General features: G+C 40.1%; 1 protein-coding gene across 3 annotated transcripts; it reads left to right on the forward strand.

The window, feature by feature from the left end:
• The first annotated feature begins 368 nt into the window (after positions 1–368).
• On the forward strand, positions 369–27,243 carry ampd3b (adenosine monophosphate deaminase 3b). 3 transcript variants are annotated; one of them, XM_037539963.1, is made up of 16 exons: positions 369–595; positions 3,466–3,565; positions 15,257–15,479; positions 15,566–15,743; positions 17,318–17,483; positions 17,790–18,009; positions 18,523–18,652; positions 18,754–18,948; positions 19,052–19,183; positions 20,426–20,589; positions 20,735–20,861; positions 21,292–21,455; positions 23,249–23,369; positions 23,631–23,804; positions 23,895–24,005; positions 26,386–27,243. In XM_037539963.1, exons 2-16 carry the CDS (start codon positions 3,484–3,486, stop codon positions 26,560–26,562), a joined length of 2,364 nt encoding a protein of 787 aa, XP_037395860.1. In that variant the 5' UTR covers positions 369–595; positions 3,466–3,483; the 3' UTR covers positions 26,563–27,243. The 3 variants fall into 3 exon arrangements, with proteins under 3 accessions (XP_037395860.1, XP_037395862.1, XP_037395861.1); XM_037539965.1 differs by lacking the exons at positions 369–595; positions 3,466–3,565 and adding an exon at positions 6,804–7,029; XM_037539964.1 differs by lacking the exons at positions 369–595; positions 3,466–3,565 and adding an exon at positions 9,095–9,232.
• The last annotated feature ends 20 nt before the right edge of the window (positions 27,244–27,263 follow it).

Genomic DNA, 27,263 nt, shown 5'->3' on the forward strand with positions numbered 1-27,263 from the left:
CGGCCTAGCAACACCGTCACATCCCCACAGGGTTGCGTAACAGCGGCCTTTACAAGTCTTCAAGCCTTACCTTGTAGTTTTATTGAACTTACAAAACCTACAAAAGATGTCAAGCTATGAGTCGTTTTCACTAAAATGGATTTTAAATTACCCATCTTTATTAGTATTTATTGCTACTTTTAATTCGTTATTTCGGGCGGAAGAGCGCGAGCGAGCGTTTGTGCTCTGCTGCCTTCTGAGTGCTGATATGCTCTTAACAGATACGGCTAAATGGGGAAGTATGTGGTTTAAACAGTTCCGCATCGCTGCTGCGAGCCTTTCATAATCACGTTCTGAAGAAGTTTGCACAAAAACAAAGTTATTCATAGGACGAAGCGCCTCCCACAGCGAGGGCACCGACTCTGCTGTTTACATTAGTGTCTGGCAGCGAGAGGGTTAAAGCTGAGAGAAACTCGCCTGTGAAAACTCTTGAGGTTTGGCCGTTTGTCTTCAGTCCCAAGAAGACGCACAGTAGTGTCTTTATGAGGAGACACCGTGAGAGACAGACAGACAGACACTGAGCAGAGAGAGAGGACGGGCTTCTACACAGAGAGAGGTGAGTAGGAAATCCTGCTGCTGAGACATCTTTCTCTTCCTAACCCCCTCACTGCTGCCCTGTTACAGCTAAACGCTAATTTAGCTTTAATCAGCAGCTCGCGGCGTTTTGAGCTTTTGTGGCGTTTGTCCAAGTTACCATCAATTTGGACAAAACAGGAAATACTTAATCCAAATTACCAACAGAACGGCGCGGGTTTTCTTCATTTTGTGGGTTATTTGGTCTGACTGTGTGCTTTTAATTTACTGCTTAGGTTAGAACTTCAGCTGATCAGGTTTCAAAGTATGCAAGGGGTTTCTGTGGAGCATCTCCTGCATGTCCCAACCTGCTGGAGACCCCATTTTCATACCTGCACTGCTCTCCCCTTCGAATTGCTCAGGGCTTCAGCCTGTGAAGCATTTCAGAGGACGTTTCTCTGGCCAGTGCCATCACAATCTGCCCTCACGTAGCAAATAGAGCCCAACAGTAAAGTGCAAGTACAGGGTTCTCTTAAGATGAAAAAATAGGGTAGTAATAATAATGAAGCCATAAATTATTGCAAACACAGTGTTCAAATTAAAGTGTGTTTGAATGGCACTTCCACGCTGTTGAGGACAGTGAGATGTAAGAACTTGTTGCACTTTTCTGGCCTCAGCGTATCCACAGTATCTACAGCACCAGCACTGTTAAAAGGACTCAGATGTGCTTAAGAAATAGCAAGCAGCACTAACATCACAGAACAACCACGCTTTCCTTTTCCTGTCGTCAGAAAGATAGTGAAACTGATGAAGCTGAAAGTGGCCTTCTAACTCGAGAGAAGCACGATGACTTGACTGTATACTGGGGGTGTGAAAATACATTAGTGCACCCTGATGGATGATATTACACTGTCAGAATCAATTCCAATATTATTCATGTTTTATTCTATTATATAAAATGATATTATTTATTCTACTTTATTCTATTTATTTTATTATTCGTGTATTTTTCATATGTGCCAGAATAAAATGTACAGATTATTTTCAAAGCGTTTTCATCTGCAGTCATGTGCAGAAGTTTGAACACCCCTGGTCAAACTACATGCTTTGTTGATTTCCTAACCTCCTTTCCCAACTTCCTGACCGTAAGGTTACACATCCTTCTACAAGTAACACATAAATATGTCATTTTTGACGGATTATTTTGGTGTGAAACATAAAGCATAAAACGTGCTGTAACTTTTGCACAGGCCGCATTTTATTTATTTATTTCTCTTCAGTGTGTTAAACTTGAATAAATATACACTGCTCAAAAAAATAAAGGGAACACTTAAACAACACAATACAACTCCAACTAAATCAAACTTCTGTGAAATCAAACTGTCCACTTACTGATTGACAATCAATTTCACAGCTGTTGTGCAAATGGAACAGACAACAGGTAGAAATTATTGGCGATTAGCAAGACGCACTCAATAAAGGAGTGGTACTGCAGGTGGGGACCACAGACCACTTCTCAGTACCTTTCTGCTTTCTGGCTGATGTTTTGGTCACTTTTGAATGTTGGTGCTGCTTTCACACTCGTGGTAGCATGAGACGGAATCTACAACCCACACAAGTGGCTCAGGTAGTGCAGCTCATCCAGGATGGCACATCAATGTGAGCTGTGGCAAGAAGGTTTGCTGTGTCTGTAAGCGTAGTGTCCAGAGGCTGGAGGCACTACCAGGAGACAGGCCAGTACACCAGGAGACGTGGAGGAGGCCGTAGGAGGGCAACAACCCAGCAGCAGGACTGCTACCTCCGCCTTTGTGCAAGGAGGAACAGGAGGAGCACTGCCAGAGCCCTGCAAAATGACCTCCAGCAGGCCACAAATGTGCATGTGTCTGCACAAACGGTTAGAAACCGACTCCATGAGGATGGTATGAGGGCCTGACGTCCATAGATGGGGGTTGTGCTCACAGCCCAACACCATGCAGGACGCTTGGCATTTGCCAGAGAACACCAGGATTGGCAAATTCGCCACTGGCGCCCTGTGATCTTCACAGATGAAAGCAGGTTCACACTGAGCCATTTTGAGCACATCTGGGACATCAAGTCTCGCTCCATCCACCAACGTCTTGTTGCACCACAGACTGTCCAGGAGTTGGCGGATGCTTTAGTCCAGGTCTGGGAGGAGATCCCTCAGGAGACCATCCGTCACCTCATCAGGAGCATGCCCAGGCATTGTAGGGAGGTCATACAGGCACGTGGAGGCCACACACAATACTGAGCCTCAATCTGACTTGTTTTAAGGACATCACATCAAAGTTGGATCAGCCTGTCGTGTGTTTTTCCACTTTAATTTTGTGTGTGACTCCAAATCCAGGACTCCATTGGTTAATAAATTTGATTTCCATTGATGATTTTTGTGTGATTTTGTTGTCAGCACATTCAACTTTGTACAGAACAAAGTATTCAATGAGAATATTTCATTCATTCGGATCTAGGATGTGTTATTTGAGTGTTCCCTTTATTTTTTTGAGCAGTGTACAATAATTGTGCATTGAAGTGTGTACTTGATTTCAACAAAACATGGAATTTGACCTCGCCAAACTTGCATACGACTGTACGTTCAACTGTGTTTGTCCCTTCACGTGTGTATTAACTTTTTTGTAATATTTTGCATTTCATGGTCAGTCTAACAGTGTCCAAAATTCTCTGGATAAGGCCGGTCCAACATTTCTACAAAGCAGGAGCACACCGCAGCTATTGTTCGACTTAGGCCAGTTGAATAAGCAGGTGTGAATTAGGTGTGCTCCTGCTTAGTCGGAATGAAAACCTGCAGCCATACCAGCCGTTTACAGATAAGATTCGACACCCCTGATCTAAAAGTATGCTACCAATTTATGGCAACTCTCTGTTCTGTCTGCTCAGACATTCATTTGAGAAATCATGGACCAAAACCCACTAATCAAGCCGAGGAGGAAGACGACCCCTCTGAGCAAGCAACAGTCCACGCCTGTTCTAGGGAGGCGTAAGTACACAGTCAATAGACTCTTATAAAGTGTGCCACAGGAAGACTGATACCACCCCCACGCAGAGCACATGTAGCTGATTGTAATGTCAAAATTTCCCACACTCTGCTAGTTACAAGGCATGCATTGTTTTACCCCGTGCAGTAAAGTATACACATAAACTGATACAACTTCTTGAAGAGAAGTCATGAAGATTGTGGTGACCACACAGTATTTTTAGGTGATGGTGGTGATTCATTGTCGCATACACTTGGTTACACCTGCTGAAAGGTGTGTATGTATAAAAAAAATAAAAATAACATCAACAAGGTAAATAACCAGACTGTTTATAGCATGTTTTAATGGCCATGTAAGGCTGTTTAGCAGTGCTAGAATCTTTTTAAGGGTGTGCTACAGGTGTGCAAAAACATTTGGCAGGGTGCTCCACCCATATGTGCTAAAGGCGAGCATAGTCTGTGCATATACTTATAAAACCAACATATTTACACTTATAGATTTGTAATTTAATTAAATGCATGGCTTTATATCAGGAATTATCAGGCTCTTTTTTATTTTCAATCAAAATTTAACAATGAAAAAGAGCATTGCTGTAATACTTAGTTTAAATAGCGCAAACACGATGCTTATATGAAGTAAACATGAACCAGAAATTACAGACATGCATTTATTTCCCAGAAAGTAGAGGCCTGAGGTTCCTCTGTGCTGTAGTATGTTTCTACTGACCTCAAATGGCAGTAGGCCTACAGTACGGTGACGTACTGCTCTTATCAGCAAATGTCCAGTAGCCAGAAAAGCCTAATCAAGGGCAGAAGTTATAACTGAATTTTTTTTTTGGAGTAACTGAGAAATAAAGCAGTTTTGTTGAAATTGTTAACCAGAAATAATCCACTGTGTTAATCTTGCGAGGACAGAAGGGACACGGTTTTAGTGACTCACCGAAGATCAGCAATTTAGATAATGTTTTGATGAAGAGTGGGCTAAAAACAGCACTGATCCTTTGTCTACTTGTTTTTGCAGTCAATAGGCGGGACATTTTTTAGTTTAGCACCATACAGTTCACTTAGTGCGGAATAACTATGCAGTGAGTTACTGCGTCAGAAGCATTCACAAGTTAACGATAAATTATTATTTCTCTTTAAAGTAAACAAAGCATGTAGTCTGTGTTTTCTTTTCACAAAGTGCTCAGATTAAAGAGCACAGGGAGGTCACTGAATTAGCATCAGTATAAATCTGCTCTGAAGCTATTTTTGATCTAACATTGCAAGGACTTGTTCCAGCAGTATTTACAAAGACCCGCTGCCAAGTCAGAGAAGCATTCCCTGACTTGCTTGTAAGTGAACAATGTGCATTCTTTGCAAATGGATAAACAACTTAGATGAAAGCTTGTTGAACACTCCAGCTGCAAGCCAAGTTTAGTGTTTTCATATAGTACTATTTGCAAAATTCTACAATAGGTCAACATAATAGTTTAACAGAGACATATCAGGCAAACCAAAACCACATGTTTGTAATTAAGACTTTAAGCCTTGATTCAAATATTAGTCACAGAAATGCACCTAAAGCCAGGATTTACTGAGCATGTATATAAACCTGCAAATCTTAGTGAAATGCACGATTTCTCAAATCTGAGGCTACAGAAGTGAGTAACCTGTTTATCAGCCCTCAGAAGCCTCCTATGTAATAGAATATCTCTGGCCTAAACTCTGTCATTCAACAACAGCTTTAAATAGCTAAAACTGGTTTTACAAGAGCCATGACACTGTTTTATATTAAGTAACCTGGATGCCTTGAAGATTTTAGTAAAAAATTATTGTAAGTTTGAATATTCTCTTACCATTTGATGTTAAAGGGAGCTGGGTTCTTCTGGTTAGTATTATTGAAATGTAATACTGGAATATTAACACATTTACATCTCCAAAATAAAAAACATTTTACATTTTGCCTTTTTACTTTTCTCTTTTTAGTTCACTAGTCAGTTGAGTTCCCTTGCGTCGACAAATTCCCTTGCATTGCATTCCCTTGAATTATTGAATCAACCAAGGTAGTGTTAGGAGTGTTGCCCAAGGACTCTTATTGGTATAATGTAGGGTGGCCCACTACACTATACCAACCACTACACATGTAACCACCAAACTACAACCTACAACCACCAAACAAGACATTTTTTCATCTATGTACTTGATTGTTTCAATGTGGATTTTTGTTACTTCAACTCGAGTATAATTTTGGCCCCATACTTCCACTTTTTTCTTAAACGAGTAGGATTTAGACTCAGACACATTCACTTATATTACCATTTAAAAGTTTAGAATCAATGAATTTGTGAACCAGTTTGAAAGCGTTAAACCAATTTGATTGTAGATAAATGTACAAACTGATGCTAATATGCTAGTCATGTGCAACTGTACAGGTTTTAAACAAGTAGTAAAAACTTAATTATGAAACTTTTCAGCTTCAGATGTCTGCAGAACAGTGAACAGAGCTACAAATCATTCTAAAAAAAGCTATAGGAAGCTAAATAGCAGCAGAAATCAAGGTATAATAAAATGAATACCCAGAATTAATCAAATTTCAAAAATAGTGATCAAATGTTAGGGTGGATAACTTGACCACGAATGTAAATAGACTCCAATATATATATATATATATATATATATATATATATATATATATATATATATATATATATATATATATATATATATATATACCATTTTTTTACATTCTTGAAAATATTCTTGAAATTAAAATTTTTGGTAAATAGTTTGTAATATTTCAATCCAGTGTTATTTCCAAAGTTATTTTTGTACATAAAATAGACAATTTGTTAATAGAGCATAAGATTCCAAACTCTTGAAAGGTTACTTTTCTGTGCAATAGCATGTTCTGGATAGTAAAAAAGTAGGTCTGGTATTTGGCACAGTTAAGCTACCTAAGATATCTCCATTTCGAGCACAGTGAGATCTTTTCTGGACAAGGTCATGTAGTGCTGTGTTTAAAATCACTGATAATGATACTTTATGTGGACTGTGGTAGTTAGACTATGTCAAAGGCATTCAAAATCACATCATTGCAAAGTATGTCAAGTAAGTTAAGTACAAAAGGCAGCAGTGTATGATGATAAAGGTCCACTTCTCTCTCAGAAGCAGCTGTGTGATGGTATCGTCCAGTGTGTGCTGAGGAAGGAGGAAGAAGTAATGAGCGTGAGTGTGTTTGAAAAGAAAGAAAAAGAGAAGGGGGAGTGCAAAAGAGGTTGGAACAGGTCTTTGTGGGACGGACAGGTACACGGCCAGGACTACGTGTTTAGGCGGAGTCTAATTTCTCCCATTTGTTCCCCTGGAAACATTGGAAAGGCTAGGAGCCATAAAGACACAAATAAAACGACCTGTCCTTGCACTCATTCTCTCTAAAGCTCCACAAACGCTCCAAGATAGTCATCCAGAGTGAACTACAACATTTACAGGTAAATATGCTTCGCTGTGAAGGCCAAAATGTTATCTGGAGTTTATTTAAAGGTGTTTTTGGTTCTTAGTATTCCTTTACAAGGTGTTTGCCATTGGAATTCCAGGGTTTTGCTCACGCATGTGGAGGCATCGTCACCCAGAGCAGGGCTGTTAGCGGCTTAGGGCAGCACTTCACTAAAGAACAACAGGCTTTGGAGTGAACGCAAGGAAAGTGTGACAAGGTCATTTATTTTAAGCTTACAGCTCATCACGTCTATCCACGATAAATTCAAGGTCAGGCTAGAGCTCAGCTGGAATGCAACATTAAGCTCTTGGCTAATGAGCACGGTGTTATATGTTTTGTGCCACGGTGCTGAACAGCGTATTCTGCTGGGATATGTTTGTACCAGCTGATCACTATGGGTGGTGGATTGGGTGAAAAGAAGTGGTGATGCAAACCGATGTAAATGGTCACTATCAGAATTGAGTTCACCTGCTGATTTTAGGTGAAACTACGTCAAATACACAAACAGACATAATGACTAAGCCATAGTAAAGGGATTCTGTTTCTGTTGCGCATGTCTACATGTCTGGCTGTGTGCTGGTGTATTTGGTTCCCATTGCTTTGGCATGGCTTTGAAGTGATGTGACAACACAGTGTAGATAGGGCTTTATACTTTTTGCATAGTAAAATCACCATCAGGTAGATGGAGCTTAATGTGCTTCTTCAGAACTTAATTTGACTCGATCGTATCATATGCAGTACCTAACACTGGTACGTTTTTCTTTGTGCACTGGTACGTTTTTTTTCTTTGTAACATACACGTTTTGTATGTTATTACCTTTTCCATGCTAATCAAAAGTAATTATGCAGCTATGTGTTTAATTGGCTATGCCGTACATTATACTGTGAAGAGACCACCCTTTATTTATGTAATTTTCAGTGAAAATATCCATTACATTTTTTTATTTTTTGAGAAATATTTCTGAGTAAATTGCATATAAGATAATCCACTTGCATAAGGAAGGGGAAAGTCTAAAATAATAGGAGTTACCAGAAGTATTAAACATTATTAAAGTAGAAAATGAGAAGTTGGGATACTTCACAACTGTGCAAGGCATGGTAGACCAGTAGAAAATTCTCCATCAGATAAACAGCAAACTTTCACCTTTGAGAGAAAACTCAATGATGATCTAGAAAAGTCCATGGCTGCTTCTGTCCATCCTTCCACTGTGAGAAGACACTTCAACTCTATGGGTGAAGTAGCTGTTATAGGGAAAGGCATATAGACATAAAAAGAAAAAAACACTGGAAATCAAACAAGGAAGCTGCTGTTGTTCTCTGAACAATTGTCTGACCACCCTGGATTCCTGACCTCAATATCATTGAATGTGTTTGGGATTACTTGTAAGACTAAACTTTAGAGGTCTGGAAAAGAAGTTCTGGAAAAGCTGAAAGCAAGTGTTCTGAAAATAATGGAAGCTGTAATAAAGGCAAAGGGTGGACACACCCTTTATATACATGGTATTCAGTTGTTAAGGCTTCAGGGTAATTTTAATGCTGAAAATGAACTTGTAAAAATCAATGGCTGTTTTGAATGTAAATGAAATAAATAAAGGAGGGTCTATACGTGTAATTTACATTCTGTATCAACAACTGAAACATGATTAAACTGTTGCTATTGTCTCCTTAAGACATGCACAATAATGCAATCCTATCAAATTCGAATCCTAATAAAATATCTATTCTTCTATTTACAAACACAAATGTAGTATTGTTTGAAAGTTTGGAATCTATCTTAATCAAAAGGGTAGGTGAAGAGTAAGGATACTGTGTCTCTGCAAAGTCATTGAGCTCACTTCCTGCTCAAGCTCTGCTGCTTACTTTTCCTAGTACAGAAGGTCAGGGAATTGGACCCCTATATCCATCCCAGCTCTGGAAGCTGCCAGCAATTTGGGTTTCTCCAATTTTACACTCTTGCCCTGAGTTGAGTGCCAGTTGTGACATATGTGAAAGACTCTGTGTACTCACTCGATGTGACGCTGTCAGCCTCTTTAAATAGTCAGCTAGAAGCATGCTCAAGACATTGAAAGGCTGGAACTGGCTCATGAACAGACAAGAGACGATCCGTATCAAACCACAGCACAGAGCAAGCTATAGAAAGACAGTCCCGTCATAGGGAGCCAGGCAACAAACAAGCATGGCGAGGACAGCCACAGAAGGTAAGAGAGAGAGTGTGCTCTCCTGCATTGGGGAAAATACAAGGCAGTTAAAGCCCTTCTTATTGTGTTGGTCAGAACTGGGTCAAGAGGGTACAGAGTCACTCATCTTTAATGGAAAGTGGCATGGTAAAGGTCAAACTGTGACCAGTAGCCCACTAGCTTATAATTGTTCAGCAACAGTGAAACCACCATATAACACCACGACACACAACGCTCAAATTATAAGTAGTCATATTGAAAGAGCTCACATCTTACACTTTCCTTGTACTTTGTTTTTCCTGACATATAATGTAAAATATACCAAATGTAATGCTGTAGATATTTTCCCTGAGGTCTGCTCATAGTTGTGTGGGATTTAGTTATAAAACATTTTGCATGCTCATTTTCAACCCTTTTTTATCCCTTAGAATTAAATACTGTTTTTGTTACTTAAATAAAAACGTCTCAACTTCAATGTGAATGGTAACCTGAATGGTTGATGGTGAATGGTGAGACTGAATAGGTGGATACATGTAGCGGTGTTGGTTTTTATTACCATGAACAATTAATTTAAAATGGGCCAACAACATATTTCCCTTTGAGCCTCAAAGACAACTCTTTACTGCCCTTTTGACCCCATTTGGGTCAAAATATTGCCAGCAAGATTAAGGTCAGGTAAACTTGCAGATGAAAACCCATCTGTTTAAGACACTTTAGGAGCATGCAGATGGCCTGCTTTGAATACAGGCTTCCTAGATGGGCTGGGCTAGGAACTGTCTGGAAGCGTCCCTCTCACAGTTGAGCGTTCTATTGGAGGTTGCCAAGATTGTTTACAGTGCTTCAGTGGGTCCTGTTACATGTCAACAGGGACTGGAAGTCAGCAGAGAGGCATTTTAGCAGCTTAGCCCACTGAGCCAGTATTTAGCCAACCGGTGTGGCCTTCATCTGCATGAGCCAGTTTGTTCATAACAGCCTTACAAAAAAGTCTGTTTATAATTCCTTAGAAGGGACACGCTCTTTTAGCCTTCCCAAGCAGAAATTCATCTAAATAGATAAGAATTCAAAGCACATCAGTTTGTGACTATATAATAGACTTTAGCAGCTATGAAATCCAAGGAAAAGAACCCGCTTTGGAGATTTGAAATGTCATGGAAAATAAAGCAGTTACCAAGCCCTCCATGCCTGTGGCATCTCAAGTACATGGGAACTGGCATGGAACCAGAACACAAACACTGTACAGGCTGTTAGATAAATATATACAGTATGTATGTACTGGAACAGTGCCCTGTCACTAGCCCTGTCACTAAGCACACTGCTGGTTTAGCCTCATTTGGAAAACATGACCAACTCTCAGAATAGGCTCCAGCACCCCCCGCGACCCTGACGGAGAAGCGGCTTAGAAAATGGATGGATGGATAATATTTACTTAAAAACCCACTAAGTGTAAACTAGCTTCACGTGAAACTTCAAGTGTAAACTAGCTTCACGAGTCATGTCACGTGATAGACTGTAAAACCATGTTAATGTATAACTACATTTTGCATTATATGCTACTATGTTAGACTAGGACTGTCTCAAATAAAGCAATTAAATTTGACTAAGCAGTTAAAATTGATTTAAGATTTACATTCAAGCCTGATAGACACATTTATACAGTGGCCTTAAAAAAGACCTCACCTCATCAGTTGCATTACAGTCGGTTAAAGAAGACAGACAGGCAGACAGAATCCCAAACGAAACTCAGCAGCCAGTAGCAGACACACAGTACAGTTCTAATAATAAGGGTGTGAACAGCATAACAGGAAGAATAAATCTAAAAAAGATAAAAAGATCTTATCTACAGGCATATATACAAATAGAAAAATACAACAATCTGTGGTCATATCTATAACCTGAGATGAAAGATGCAGTGCAATAATGACTGCAGAGGGAAGTACAGGTAACGGCATATAATGACCACTGAATGAATAAATATGTGCGGTACCAAAAATAAAGTGTCTAATGTCCAGATGTGCAGATGGATAAAAAAACATAAGGTTAGGCATGAGCTATAAGACCTATGATGATTCATGATTTAACATGAGATTTATATTATTTGTGAAATTATTCATTTACATAATTTATTGGTGATTTTAAATTTTTTTTTTAAGGCTTGACTAATTCTGAAAACAAAGCCCCTCCAAAGAAAACCCATATATTAACCATTTCACCCTTTTTAGATTATCAGACTTTTTTTCTGTTTTATTTTAGCCAAACTGTGCTGTATTTATTTAGTGACCACTTTATTTTAAATATATGGCACCAAGCACTACCATACCATGCATATATGATTTTTTACAAAAATTTCAGATGTTGCTGTTTTTTATTATAATGGCAGATAAGACCGATTACTTGATACTATAATCAATAGTGACAACCCTCCATCATATTACACAGTACATATTTATCATTGTCTGTTATTAACCAGCTGTTCGTGTAAACAGTATCACACGTCCTTTTTCACTCACTAACCCACACACTTCGCAGAGTGCTGATTAAAACGAGTGAAGCATGATGGTTGCTGGGGCCATGGTGCACAGGGTGCTACCAAAGCCAACTTCAGCGTGCAGGCTGACACTTGAGAACGCATTAAGTCTTATGAGGGATGGGTCAGAGGGGCCGTGTCACAGGAATGCCACCAATGGCTGCGTCATGATGTTTACAGAAACCTGACTAATACACTGGCAAGACACAAACATGGACCTGGAACTGCATGGACAGACACTTGAGGACATATTTACAGTCATGATTTGTGCATTGCGGTTTTAAATCTTGCATCACTTGCTTAACCTCATTGATTTCTACTCCACTCTTTAGTTCACTTTTATTAGCTTTTAATAATATTTTTACATCTTACCCGGGAGCATTTCTAACAGAATCAACTCAGGCACTCTTTTGCGGAAATAAGCTGCACAGTGAGCTATACAAAGGCAACAGCAACATGATGTATGCAGCACTAATTCAGATCAGTAAGTAGAAAGACAATATACTGTTGAATCTTAGTAGCTAAATGTCACCCCTGAGCACTGTTATCACTAAATACCCCAGATCTTCTATAGATTAAAGATGCAAGAGCCTAAACAGAGATTTTATCGCAAAGAATGAATGTGTTTTGAGGAACTTCAGATGGTCTGTAAAAAAAAAAATACCAAGGAACTGTTCTGTGTTCTGCATAGTGAGAAAAGATTCTGTTTTGCATATCTGATAAATAAATTTTATATCTTTTCATTAAAACATGTCTTATATACATGTCTTATAGTCTTATTCAAACAGACTACAGAACAAGGAGTAATATGACACGATCATTGGACATTTAACATAATTGGGTTCACTAGGTGAACTGCTTTACTTCTCCACTTCTCCATTTCTCTAGTTCTTCAGAAAGAATGTGTGGCAGCTTTTACCAGAATTGTTTAAATATTCTTTCTTTCAAGTTGTGTTGGTTCCTCAGACTGCAATAAACCAAATATTTTAGCATTTTTTATGTATAAATGGTTGCACCCATAACCAACAAACTCACTAGCTATTGCACTGGTTGCACAATTTAAATGGGCATTATTGTCTAAAACTACTTTTAATACGTTATTCGTGTTATGTGATATCCTTCAGCACAGCATTGTATCCCTGTGCCTCAGAATTCACAATTTTATATTATGTTCATATTTTCATTTATCATTGTTCTCTGTCTATAATATCCAGCATTACACATTAAGTAAATACACCGACCAGCCACATCATTAAGTACATTTCCTTGTTTCTACAGTCTTGGTCCATTTTATCAGCTCCACTTTTCATATAGATGTCATTTGCAGTTCAACAATTACAGACTGTAGTTCATCTGTTGCTTTGCATACTTTTACCCTGTTCTTCAGTTGTCAGGACCCTCACAGGACCACCACTGCACAAAAAGGATTAGGGTAATGGTCATTCTCAGCTCAGTAGATCTGCAGTGGTGGGGTGTGCATAGCTTCCCTTAGCTGTACATACTGTATATATGTACTTAAGTACTTGGCTGTAACTGTTTTGAAATCCTATTCTTTATCATTTATATTAATCACATTTTACTTTATATTACCAATTAATCCTTTAATTATAGTACTACTTGTTTGGGTACTGTACACGCACACCCATCTTAGTTACACCCATTCCTAACAAGCCTATAAAATTAAGCACATAGCCATGCAATCTCCATAGACACAATTGGCTATGGGTCATACTGAAGAGCTTGGCGAGTTTAAATATGCCACTTTTAAAGGATGCTGTCTTTGCTGCAAGTCATTCTTGCCCTGTTAGATGTGCCCTGGTTAAACGTAAGTGCTATTATTGTGAAAGGAAGTGTCTAAGAGCAACGGTTCCTCAGCCACAAAGTGGCAGGTTCACACAGAAAGGCTGCTAAGGGCTGAACCATGCAGCACATGAATATTGCCTGTCATCTATCGTATTATTCACTACAGGCACTACTATGTGCCTCTGGAAGCAACATCAGCACAAGAATTGTCTGTCAGGAGCTTTAGGTTTCATGGCCGAGCAGCTGCACAAAAGCCTAATATCACTATGTACAATGCCAAGTGAAAACTAGAAACAATAGAATAAATATGATAAATTAAACAGACATTAGACACAGTAAACAGACAGGACAGTGCGGCACCAACACAGCACTCATTTCTGGACATGAGTTAGTGGTATAAGGTCCAGACATATTTAACATGATGTGATCTGTGAGTGACGCAGTCAGATAACATACAGAACCACAGCAGTTACTGAGGTAGTAAAACATGAGTAAACAGTAAACATAGTGTTAGCAGCAATGTTCCAGATAGTGCAAGTGGAGCATCAAATGAGGTGTGTGAGTGTAGAGCATGTGTGTGAGGAGGTATTTAGATCAGTCCTTGTGATTTTAAAAACCTGATCGCTTGAGGAGCAAAGCTGTTGCAAAGTCTGGAAGTGATGGCACGCATGCTCTGGTACCTTCTGCCAGACGGCAGCAGTGAAAAAAGTCTGTGTGTGGGATGGGGTCATCCACAGTACTGGTGGCTTTGTGGATGCAGCGTGTGGTGTAGATGTCCATGATGGAGGGGAGAGAGACCCCGATGATCTCAGCTGTCCTCACTACACGCTGTAGGGTCTTGCGGTTGGAGTTGGTGCAATTTCCAAACCAGGCGATGATGCACCTGCTCAGGATGCTCTCCACAGTCATGGTAGAACATGGTGAGGATGTGAGGGGGGAGATGAGCTTTCTTAAGTCTTCACAGGAAGTAGAGACATTTTTGGGCTCTCTTGGCTATGAAGTTGGTGTGGAGGGACCAGGTTGAGGTTCTCTGTGATGTGGACACTGAGGAACTGTTGCTCCTGATGATTTCCACATCAGTGCCAGTGATGTTAAGTGGTCACCTCGCACTGTTCTTAAGTCAACAACCATTTCCTTAGTTTTGTCCAAATTCAGAGACAGGTTGTTGGTTCTGCACCAGTCTGTTAGCCACTCCACCTCTTCTCTGTACGTTGACTCATCATTCTTGCTGATCAGATCCACCACAGTTGTGTCAACAGAAAACTTGATGACACGACTGTTGTGGGTCTGATCAGCAAGAATGATGAGGAACATCAGTTGTGAGCCAGGCCTTCATGCCCAATGCCACACCTCACAAATGCTCTTTTGATCGAATGGGCCCAAATTCCCATACGTCTTGTGAAAAGCTCTTCTAGAAGAGTGGATGCTGTTATAGCATCATAGAGGGGCTGACTCCATATTAATGCCCATGGATATGTAACTGGATGTCCAACAAGCTCACTTGTGTGATGGTTAGGTGTCTGCATACTTTTGGCCATATAGTGAATAAATAAAATGGAAAATTTAGTTTGGAGTGCCCCCTTAAAGCTCAACCGATTCCAAGTAATACTTTAAATGCAGACTTACTTAAACAATGGATCTTAATAAAACAAGGAAACACCCAGTGCTTTTAGTGTCTTTGCTGTGGTCCTCAGTCTGCATCTGGATTTGTCTTGCAGAGATGCCACGACAGTTCCAGAAGATCTCCTTCTGTGAGGTGGATGAGCAGGTAAAGCTGCTGGCTGAGAAGGTGTATGCTTCAGCAATAAAGGAGGAGAACACCAAAGATGTCATGTCCATGTTTACTGTGCCTGAGGACTGCCCCATTGGCCTCCATCAGGCCAAGGAGCGCGAATTGCGTAAAGAACTGGCTGAGGAACACTCTGCAGAGTCTGTCAAGAGGTGAGAGGGCTCAGAGGAGAAGACAATACATAAAGCATAACCAGTTCAGTGAGTCATGTACTTTTTGCTGTTTTGCCCATCTGTAGAAAGAAGAGTTTGAAGCTGATACGGTCACAGTCAGTATCCCTCCAGATTCCTGGTGCTGCTGACTGGGCCATGTCTGTGATCTCCCCTCTGCTTACCCCCGACACCACTGGACCCTCTGTCCCAAACAACGTCCCAGAGTTCCAGAGAGTCACCATCAGTGGAGACTACTGTGCAGGGGTAGGTACAGTTATTAGTCGAACTTCAAGCAGGTCTTGTCGCAGACCAGTGTTAGCATTTGAAGTTACTCACCATAATGATATGTAAATAAACAAATGTATAGCAAAGGGTTGTATAGGGTTGTTTTAAGTGGAAATAACTCAACAAAATGATGAAAGTTCAAGTAATTTTAGTAAACCTGAGGTTTACTTAATGTTTACTTATTTTGTAATAAGTAAGCCTTATTAGAAAAATAATCATTTAAATGTTGATTGGCAAAAGCAGAGAACTCCAGTTTTGATGTTTCAGAGAACGAAGTCATGTAATGGAAAACATTTTCTGTAAGTGCAATATTTCTTTAGCATAAAAAGCAGGCAAAATGCTGATAACTGCAAAAAAAACAACCTATTAATGGCCAACATTAAACATTTATAAAATCATACCTCAGAAAATCCTAAGCCTGAATCAAATCACTGCTCCCTGTATAGTGCACTGTGTGAGTTATGACATTTTGGCTTTAACACTGAAATATTGCACTATATGTCCAGTATGAATTGTGCACACATGGCTAAATCCAAAGTGGTTCTTGTTAGACACACTGCGTTCTGTTCAGATACAGTAGCTATTATTTTAAGACTTACGTAGAGCACTTTGTATGGGGAAAGGGACATTTGAGATTCTGTGTGTGTGTGTGTGTGTATATACGGGAAGTGACGGGAAGAGGGATCGTGAGATCGGCCGTAGGCTGGGACAGGCGGCAGCAGTAATGCGGTCACTGTACCAGACTGTATTGGTGAAGAGGGAGTTGAGCCAAAAGGCGAAGCTCTCTGTTTACCGGTCGATCTACATCCCAACCCTCACCTATGGTCATGAGCTGTGGGTAATGACCGAAAGAACGAGATCATGAATACAAGCGGCGGAAATGAGCTTTCTTCGTCGGGTGGCGGGCTACACGCTATGCGATAGAGTGAGAAGCTCGGTCATCCGGAAGGAGCTCAGAGTAGAGCCGCTACTCCTCCGCATTGAGAGGAGCCAGTTGAGGTGGTTCGGGCATCTGATCCAGATGCCCCCTGGACGCCTCCCGGTGGGGGTGTTCCAGGCACGGCCTACCGGGACAAGACCCCGGGGCCGCCCTAGGACCCGCTGGAGGGATTATGTCTCCAAGTTGGCCTGGGAGCGGCTTGGGGTCCCCGGGAATGAGCTGGAGGAAGTTGCGGGGGACAGGGTCATCTGGGATTCTCTGCTCTCCCAACTGCTACCGCGACCCTGTTTGGACTAAGCGGGCAACGACGATGATGATGATATATATAATCATTGAGTTTGAATTTTGAATCTTAAGAATTTATTACTTCAGCCTACATTACAAGTTACACAGTTGTGCCTTAATGAACATGTCCACAATATGATGCAATGACATAATCATGTTATTGGTGTTTATTAAATGCTTCCACTTCAGAATTTAAAATCCAAGCATATGTCAGGCTACTTGGAATAAAAATAAATGTATACACAATACAAACACATTATTATTATTATGTCTAGAATGCAGTTAGTGAGAAATGATTCTTGCTGATCTCTTTCCTGTCCTGTTCCAGATCACTGTGGAGGACTATGAGCAGGCAGCAAAGAGTCTGTTGAAAGCGTTGTTCATCAGAGAGAAATATTCTCGTCTGGCATACCATCGCTTCCCAAGGACCACTGCCAAGTTTCTAAGAAGCGCCAATAATGAGAAATGGAATGAGGAGGAAGAAGTTCTGCCCGGTACGCATGGCGCAACTCAAAAGAACATTTAACCAGTGCCTTAGTTAAAATGAAAGTGGAATATGCTGTATGGTTTATCATAAAGAAGCAACCAGTTGCTTCTTACATTTGATGTAAAGGATGTCAGGTTCATTACATGTTGTTAAACTGCAAAATTGTTCACACCTTGTACTACTGATTGTGTATAAATTCTGTTCTTATTAGTGAAAGTCAGAAACTTTTAAGAAGTTTTAAGAACAATTAGTGAATGAGGCCCTTTTCTATGTGTTTTATCATGTATTTCTATCTGCATCATGTTGACTACAGATACCATTCCCTGCCCAACTGATGGCCAAGACACATACAGCATGGCGGACATCCCCCAGAATCTGAACTACATCCTAAAGATGAAGGATGGCATCATCTATGTGTATGTTGATGCAGAAGCCGTGACTCAGGAGAAACCACATGGTTTGCCCTACCCTGATATGGAGACCTTCGCTATTGACATGACTCATGTCCTCGCCATGATTGCTGATGGACCAACGTGAGTGCAGTGTTCCTATCATTGCGTCCCATTCACTTTGCAGAGATTGATGCTGTTAAATCACACTTCAGTGATGATTGAATATAACCTCAACCCTCCAAGATGGTTAGCTTGTATGCATATTTGTAATATTCATAGTGTGTGCGATGTACAGAATCTCTATATACAGTTGCATGCAAAAGTCTGGGCACCCCTGGTAAAATGACATATTTTGTTGATTTTCTTTAAGATATTGGGGAGGAAATAAAACATAAAATGTGGCTTGTGCGAACATTCTGTATTAATGTAATATTTATGCCTTCACAGATGTATTTTTTTCCATTTTTGATTTAGATTTTGTGATGTTTTATTGTCACTTTTTCCATTGTTGACATACCCAGTAATAATCACCTCACTGAATGTTTATAAAACTCAATATAGTTTTTCAGTTCAGTTCAATATGATTTCTACATGAGAAGCACAATAATCTGATGTCAGAACTGGTTATACTGAGGTACACTTGTTCATTTCCAGGAAGACCTATTGTCACAGAAGGCTGAACTTCCTGATGTCCAAGTTCTACCTGCACGAGATGCTGAATGAGATGGCCGAGCTGAAGGAGCTGAAGTGTGTTCCTCACAGAGACTTTTACAATGTCAGGAAGGTATGAAACTTAACCATCCAGGTGATAATCATGCCAAAAGAAAAGTCCTCCATAGGCTTGAAACTGAAGACTGAATCCAAAGTGATTTTCATTATGTTCAGGTAGACACCCATATCCACGCAGCTGCCTGCATGAACCAGAAACACCTGCTCCAGTTCATCCAGAGCACCTGTAACACAGAGGGAGAGCGGGTGGTGATGGAGAAGAATGGGAAGAAGCTCACCCTCAGACAGGTGTTTGAGAACCTGCACATGGACCCTTATGACCTCACAGTGGATTCGCTGGATGTGCATGCTGTATGTTTTCCATACACCAAACATTTGCACCTGACATGCCTGATAACAACACAACACATGTTATAAATTATTTTGAGCAACGTGTTTTTTTTCTCTGTCTCAGGGTAGACAAACTTTTCATCGATTTGACAAGTTCAACTCCAAATACAATCCAGTAGGCGCAAGTGAGCTTCGTGAAATCTACCTCAAAACTGACAACTACATCAATGGAGAATACTTTGCACGCCTTATAAAGGTAAAATAATGAACCAGTTCCAGCCACATGGACATTGTTGAAAAAAATCAATCATATACATTGGCCCCAATTAGTATTTGGACATTAGTACCATATTTTAAAATGTATTAAGTTTCTTAAAAGTGTAAAAAGTTTGACTGTCTAATGAAAAGTGGTATTGAATTCCACAGTTTAGAAGCATAATAACTGAGAGGCCTCTACATCTTTTAGATATTTTCCAGAATTTTTTTTGCAGAAGGCCAGTATCTGCAGATCTAAGATCACATATTGGAACATAAATAGACAAACATTCTGTGATGTAACTGGGTGCTAGGTCATGTAGAGCCTAAAACGTAGTGGCAGAACTTTAAAATCTATTCTGAAAGTTCTTTTAAAACAGGAGTGATATGATCTCTTTTTTTGTTTTTATGGGGATCCATGCCACTGTATTTTGTATGAGTTGCAGAGAATGTATTGTTTTCTTAGGGAGCCCAATAAGAAGAGCATTACAATAATCGACTCGGCTTGTAACAAGTGCATGAACAAATTTTTCTGCATCATCTGAGGCAGAAAAGACTGAACTTTAGTTATGTTTCTCAAATGATAAAAAGCTACTTTAGTGACTGAAATCAAATGAGGGATAAAACAAGAGTTCATAGTCTAAAGCTCACACCCAGGTTTCGTACTTCAAGTTTGGCATACAAAGTTAAAGAAGCTTCTCAAAGTATTTTTCTCTGAATTTCGGTACCAAGGATCAGTACTTTTACTTTTTGTGTGATTTAGCTGTAGAAAATGTGACATCTACTGAGAAATATCTGACACACAGCTGGAAAGCCTGTCATCAGAGTTGAGTGATTATCAGAAGAAACATAAATACATGATTGCATGTCATCAGCATAGCCATGAAAACTGATATTGTTTCCTAATGACATCACCTAGAGGTAACATGTACAAAGGGAAAAGCAAAGGCCCTAAAACTGAACCTTGTGGGCTTTAAAGTATTCTTAGTGCAATCTGGTTAGAATTATTCAGACAAAATCCACACAAAGAGTCTACCATGTGTCTGATGTTGTTCTATCTACTTTTGTTGTCCAATTGAAACAAGTATCACTTTCCTAAACAATTTATAGAGTTTCATTAAACAGAACCAATGGTTTACTGGTTAAAGTATCCAAACAGAGTGTGGGGCCACTGTATGAAGATGATGAAGTTTGGATCCATATAAGTTAAAGTTTACCAATGTATTCCCACTTCTCTTCATAGGAGGTGGCTCATGATCTAGAAGAGAGTAAGTACCAGTATGCAGAGCCTCGTCTTTCAATCTATGGCCGTTCCCCTGAGGAGTGGGAGAACTTAGCAAAATGGTTCATCCAGCAAAAGGTGTACTCTCCCAACTTAAGATGGATGATACAGGTGCCAAGAATCTAGTGAGTGCTAGAGGTCCTACATTTGGAAACTTATCAAATGATATAATGTAAACACTACTCTAGAATAAATATCTTGCCAACAGTGACTGAGTCAGAATAGTCTAAACAATCTTCTTGAAACATTCCTTCACATTTTGTCCTGCAGTGACATTTTCAGATTGAAGAAGATCATTCCCAGCTTTGCCAAGATGATGGAAAACATCTTCCTCCCTCTGTTTGAGGCTACTGTTAACCCACAGAAGCACAAGGAAATGCATGTCTTCCTGAAATATGTGAGTACACCGAGTTCTACAGGGCTGGGCTAAATATACTGGTTAGAGCTGATCATTAGAGCAGATTATCACTCTAATATTTAATGACCAGGTGCTCAGTTGTTTCAGGTGTGAGGTTTTCAGTTACAGTCTTATAGCTAATCCCTCGCACCTGTGGTTTCACAAAGCATCACTGAATGTCTGAAAACAACTAGATTAATGTCCATTAACAAAACAGTCAAATACTGTATGTTGCCAGTGGCTGACTTTAGTATCAGGTTTAGACACAAGCTATTAGATCCTGGGGGAATGTAATCCAATAAAGTCTAAATTGGAGATTCTCACTGCCTTATGAAAATCTGGTAAAATGCTTTACATAAGGTTTACAAATCAGTTACTGTTGTCCACGGTGTTTCATTGAACATCTGTACTGAATGTGTTTTCCCTGCAGGTGACTGGGTTTGACAGTGTGGATGATGAGTCCAAACACAGTGATCACATGTTCTCTTATAAGAGCCCTAAGCCTGAGGAGTGGACTGCTGAGGAGAACCCACCTTATAGCTACTACCTCTTCCATATGTATGCCAACATAATGGTGCTCAACAACCTGCGCAAGTATGTTTGTCTTTTTGTCATTACATTCACTTCTAACAAATGTCTGTTGAGTCTAGTGATTGTTTTATCTGCTGCAGCTGTATAAATATAACAGTGCATTTTAAAAGTATGTTTAAATGTAAGAAATGTAATGCTTGAGTGATTTAACTGGATACTATTAACTAAAAAATCAAGAATTTATATATCTGTGCAGTTTATTATAGTTGTAGGCAAAGGTTTCTACATTTTAGTCAAATTCCACATTTATTTTGATTTTCTAAGTGATAAGAAGTAAACTGCCTTTGCACTGAACCAACTTAAACATGCATAATTACTGTTAATTTACTGAATTTAATACATGGGAAAAAAATTATATTTTGCATAAATTTGGATAGCCTTTCAGTTGAGCCTTTTTTTTTTTGAAAGACCTTATTTGACTAATTAGGCTTAAAAGTCAGATCTTGACAATCCAATGTAATAAATAAATTGTCACCCTTCAAAAGTCTCAGAGTTTTGAGCTTATACTCAGCAGCCATTGGCTTATCAAACAACTGACTTATGAAACAAGAGAAGTCTATTAATACCAAACACTCCCTGATTGCAATCTTTACTGTTCGAACTGTCATTAAGAAATGGAAATCAAAGAGAACTGTTGACAAAATTTGGAAGACCAATAATCATAGACTGATCTAATATGCAAAGCCAACTCATCTCATCACATATGCCAACATCTGAATTATGCAACACAGCACCAGAGGCATCTGGCAATGAAGTGCTGTGGTCTGATGAAACAACAACTGAACTGAATCTTTGGGCACAGTCACCAAAGGTATGTTTGGAGAAAACAAAGAAGAAGCATTCCAGGAAAAGAACACCTTGTACGAGTGTATTTGTTATGCTTTGATGCATGGCAGCCAGCAGCACAGGAAACATTTCACAGGTTGATGCAAGAAAAAAAAACATACTATACATTAAAATCAAGCTTCTTCAAGAATCAAAAGATCAGGGTATTGCAATGGCCCTCACAGTCCCCTGCCTTAAACATTACAAAAAGCTTTAGGTAGATCTCAAACATGCTGTGCATGCAAGACTTCCATTTTCTAAGCCGCTTCTCCGTCAGGGTGGCGGGGGGGTGCTGGAGCCTATCCCAGCAGTCTTCGGGCGGAAGGCAGGACAGGTCGCCAGTCCATCACAGGGCAGACAGTCACTCACACACTCACACCCAGGGGCAATTTAGCACATCCAATTGGCCTGACTGCATGTCTTTGGACTGTGGGAGGAAACCCACGCAGACACGGGGAGAACATGCAAACTCCACACAGAGAGGACCCTGGCCGCCCGGCCGGGGAATCGAACCCAGGCCCTCCTCGCTGTGAGGCGACAGCGCTACCCACCACGCCACCGTGCCGCCGCATGCAAGACAACCTATGAATATTTTAGAACTAGAAGGAGTCCTATAGAAGTCCTATATCAAGAATAAGAGGACTGCTAGCTGGCTGCTTGGAGGGTATGATGTCAGCAAAAGGCGGTCTTGCTAAGAACTGACAAAAAGGGTGCCCAAACCTGTGCAGATGCAACATTTTACATGTTTTTTTTCAGCGAATAAAACAAAATTAAGCATTAAAATCAGTCAAAATAAAAGTCATATTTGGGTTTGTTCCATGCATAGCTGTTTTTTTTTCCTTCACTTAGAAAACCAAAAAAATAAGTGATTTGATCAGGGGATGTTGCATGCAATCTTTTCCACGCAGTTGTACTTTCTAGTGTTATTAAAGCCTGTATAAATGATGAAAGCTTGTAATGCTATTTTGAAGGGAACGTGGCCTCAATACCTTCCAGTTCCGCCCCCATTGTGGTGAAGCAGGATCCATCACCCACCTGGTGTCAGCCTTCCTCACTGCAGACAACATCTCTCATGGCCTCAACCTGAAGAAGGTCAGTATTTCACTCTGGTGCAACTCCGTGTCAGTCAGTCTAACAGGGTTAATCAAGGTTTGGGTCAGTGCAGAAATGGACAGTCAAACCAGCTACATTTTATTTGTACAACACTTTTTGTAGTAGGGTCCAGATTACTACAGGCAAATACATTATGGAACCACTCAATGTCAAGCATCCTTACATCATGGTTCCATCAACTTGTGAAATGCACAATGAACTGTTTAAAACCTGCCATCCTTTGTCATTTCTCCTATGCAGAGTCCTGTGCTGCAGTACCTGTTCTACCTGGCCCAAGTGCCCATTGCCATGTCTCCTCTCAGCAACAACAGCCTTTTCCTAGAGTATTCTAAAAACCCCCTCAGAGAGTTCCTGCACAAGGGCCTGTGTGTCTCCCTGTCCACAGATGACCCGATGCAGTTCCACTACACCAAGGTCTGTGGCTCTGATTGAACTCACTATAGTGTCTACTGAATAAGAAATAACAAGCAATACAGGGGTCACTTACAGTATTGTGTCCTGCAGGAGGCGCTGATGGAGGAGTACGCTATTGCAGCACAGCTGTGGAAGCTCAGTACCTGTGATGTCTGTGAGATCGCCAGGAACAGTGTCCTACAAAGTGGTCTCTCCCACCAGGTACAGCCTCAGCATCACTATTATGAATTTTCCACTGTAAATAATGGAAATTATCAGGGTGCCTAGAGCTTTTACTGAGCAGGGAAAACTGCTTTTAGCTACAAGGCACCAGCAAGCTGAAATTTATTGCAGTGATGGTTAGTAGTAGTCTTAGTAGTAGTAGTTAGTAATCAATAAACTAAATACTGGCTGACTAGAGAACCCTCCTAATAAGGTAATATAGGGAAGCAGACTATAGACTATGTACTGCAGTAGACTTCCTAATGGGGAAAGAGTTTCTGGGCCCATAGAAGGGAGCTGGACCAGATGACAGTTTAAGTTACAGTTGAGGTTCACTCACATATTTGGAGAATAGTCTGGAGGGGAGAATAATCTGGTAAGAGTCAGACCAGAGTGGGTTTTAAAAAAAAAAAAAAAAAAAAAAAGACATTGTCTGAATTTTAAAGGCTACCAAAAAGGTGTATGGACATGATGGGGACTAAAATGGTATGGAATTGTGTAACTGGGATGGGGAGATGTTCTTTGCATTGTAGTTGACTGGAAACCATGATAGATAGATAGATAGATAGATAGAGAGAGAGAGAGAGAGAGAGAGAGAGAGAGAGAGAGAGTTTCTGTTTATATGTGCAGATGAATAGAGAAACACAAGATAAGCATGAGATGTAAGACACCTTATTGATTCGTGGTTTAACATGAGATTTAACAGGAGATTAACGCTGTAGTAGATGTAACGCGGTGCTGCAGATCAGATCTGATGCTTTGATGTGTGAAGAGGGGGTAGAGGGGGCCATGATATCTGTGCCGTCAGCCTTTGGGAGGGTTGCATGAATATCTATAGGAGCAGATGAGGTGTTGATGTCCAGGCAGACAGAGACAGCATCAGGAGCTGAGAAAAGGGAGGGTGTGGAGGTGACTGTTGGACATACAGGCGCTGTGGAGATCTGAACAGGGCACTCAAACCAGTTATAGAAGATGAACTCACTGGCTCTCTCTGCGTCACCGTCTAACGCACTGTCCATTCTCTACTTACAGCCTGGACTGGTCTTCATACCATTCCATACCTCCCTCATGTTATTCTCCTTTAACTTCTGCTCCACCTTTATCCTGTAGGACTCCTTGGCTTCTCGCAATTGGACTTTGAGCTCCCTCTGTACACTCCTGAGCTCTTCCTCTTTGTTGTCTTTAAAGGCTCTCTTCTTCTTGTTCAGCAGGCCTTTGACATTGCTGGTTATCCAGGGCTTGTTATTACAAAACAAAAAAGCACAGGCCTTTTCCTTCATTCCACTCAGCAGCTGAGGTCTTTTTGCATTCCTTTTTATCCTTTCATTTTTGTTGATATTCTTTTTGAAGATATTAGATTACAGATAGTTATTAGAGCAATAGTATAGACAATATTAGTTACTTATAAATGTCCAGAACCTGACATTTAAAAGTATATAGTAAATAAGTATATTTAAGTACATTTATCTCTTTATATTATGAAGAGGGCGTTCTTGTTTGAGACAACTGGATGCTCCAAAGTGAGGCTTGCTCATGTCAACCATTTAAAATAATCAACAACTACCGCTTAGCCTGTTGAGCTGATTTTATTTTTTAAGATTGTTTTTATTGATTTTGCTTGTTGGTTAGGTTCTCTTGTTTTCTCTCGCTCTTTTGTTTTTCTTTTAGTTTTTTCATTTTTATCTTATTCTGCTTTATTTTTATTCTACTTAATGAGTTTTAATAAAATGTTTTGTCTTTTGTACTGCTTTGCTTCATTTCATGATCTTTATTACACATTCATTATTACAGAATGATATTTACCCTTTTCAGTCCTTTGCTCAGAAACATTGTATGTGAGGGTCATACTCAGTGTACCCCGAGTTTAGTAACGGTTGAATGATTTGATTGATTTACACTTCCATGTAAACTCTATGTTAAAATATAAAACACTGACCATGACATTTTGCCACCATGCATGTTCCTGTGGCTCAAATAACTTCCAAAAGACTTGGTTGATCTGCTTGGTTGTTATTCTGTAAAAACATAACAAATCCCTTTGTGTATATACAAATACCACATGTGCACTGAGCAGATGGTAAAGCATTGCCAGAGACTTTCACATGCAAGAAGTTGTTTTTGTAGCTATCAAGACTGTTAAAAGAACAATTACCAAAGAACTATTTGGTTAAACCTGTCTGTAGCTCTTTGAGGCAAACTGTATCAATGCCAGGTGTTTGCCAAGGGCTGTGCTTGTCCAAACGTCTTCACTGCTGTGAAGAATCTGGTGTGCCTTAATTTATTTTCCGTTACTCTCGTTTCTGGAGCTGTGATGTGGTGTTGTCAACAGAGAGTGGTAGCCTGTGTTTGTCAATACTGACCTATTTCTCATCTCTAACAGGAGAAGAAACACTTCTTGGGTGAGAACTACCTGCAGGATGGACCAGAGGGCAATGACATCCGGCGGACCAATGTGGCCCAGATCCGCTTGGCCTACAGACACGAGACCCTCTGTAATGAGCTCAGCTTCCTGGTGGACGCTGTTAAGTCAGTCAGCATTCCGACACAGGGAGTGTGAACACTGCTGGAATCCATCCTCACGTGACATCTCAGCAGCTGAATCAGAAAACATACAGAGAGCTCCTAATGAGACACAGGGGAAAAATAGGAGCAGTAAGTTTCCTAGGTTGCACTTTCATACAGTAAAAGAATGTCTTGTGGAACTGAGCCCAGGAGCTCTGCTCTGCCTTTGACTTCTCAGTGCAAACCATTCAAAGGAATGGAATATATGAATCTGTGTTATATGATGGTGTGTGGTGTTAGTTTTTTTTTAATTTAGTCTATATTTCCATTTCACTCTTTTTGGTCTTTTTGTTTTGACTGTATGTTTTGCATGAAGGGAGTGTGAACCCTACCTTGTTGAACTTGTGAAACTGCCTGTGGAACATCAGCATGTCTTCTTGTAAGTCGCTCTGGATAAGAGCGTCTGCTAAATGCTGTAAATGTAAATGTCTTTTGCTACTCACGACACAGCATTTGTGCCATCTTTTAATTGCCTGGTAAGCATAGCACATACTGCACTGTAATACCGTCTTTGTTAATGTAACACAATTACATTAACATGGAACTGAATGTTTTGCTTGCCTGTACGTGTGGGTACATTCTGTTTCCTACTGGTTGAGTGCTCTGGAAACTTAAAAACAGTGAGACAGAATTTTTTTTTTAAAGAATAAAGTTTTCCCAATTTCTAGTGTTGTAATAGTGATGATGCCTGATTAT

This window comes from Pygocentrus nattereri, chromosome 7, assembly GCF_015220715.1.
Source record: "Pygocentrus nattereri isolate fPygNat1 chromosome 7, fPygNat1.pri, whole genome shotgun sequence".
NCBI lineage: Eukaryota > Metazoa > Chordata > Actinopteri > Characiformes > Serrasalmidae > Pygocentrus > Pygocentrus nattereri.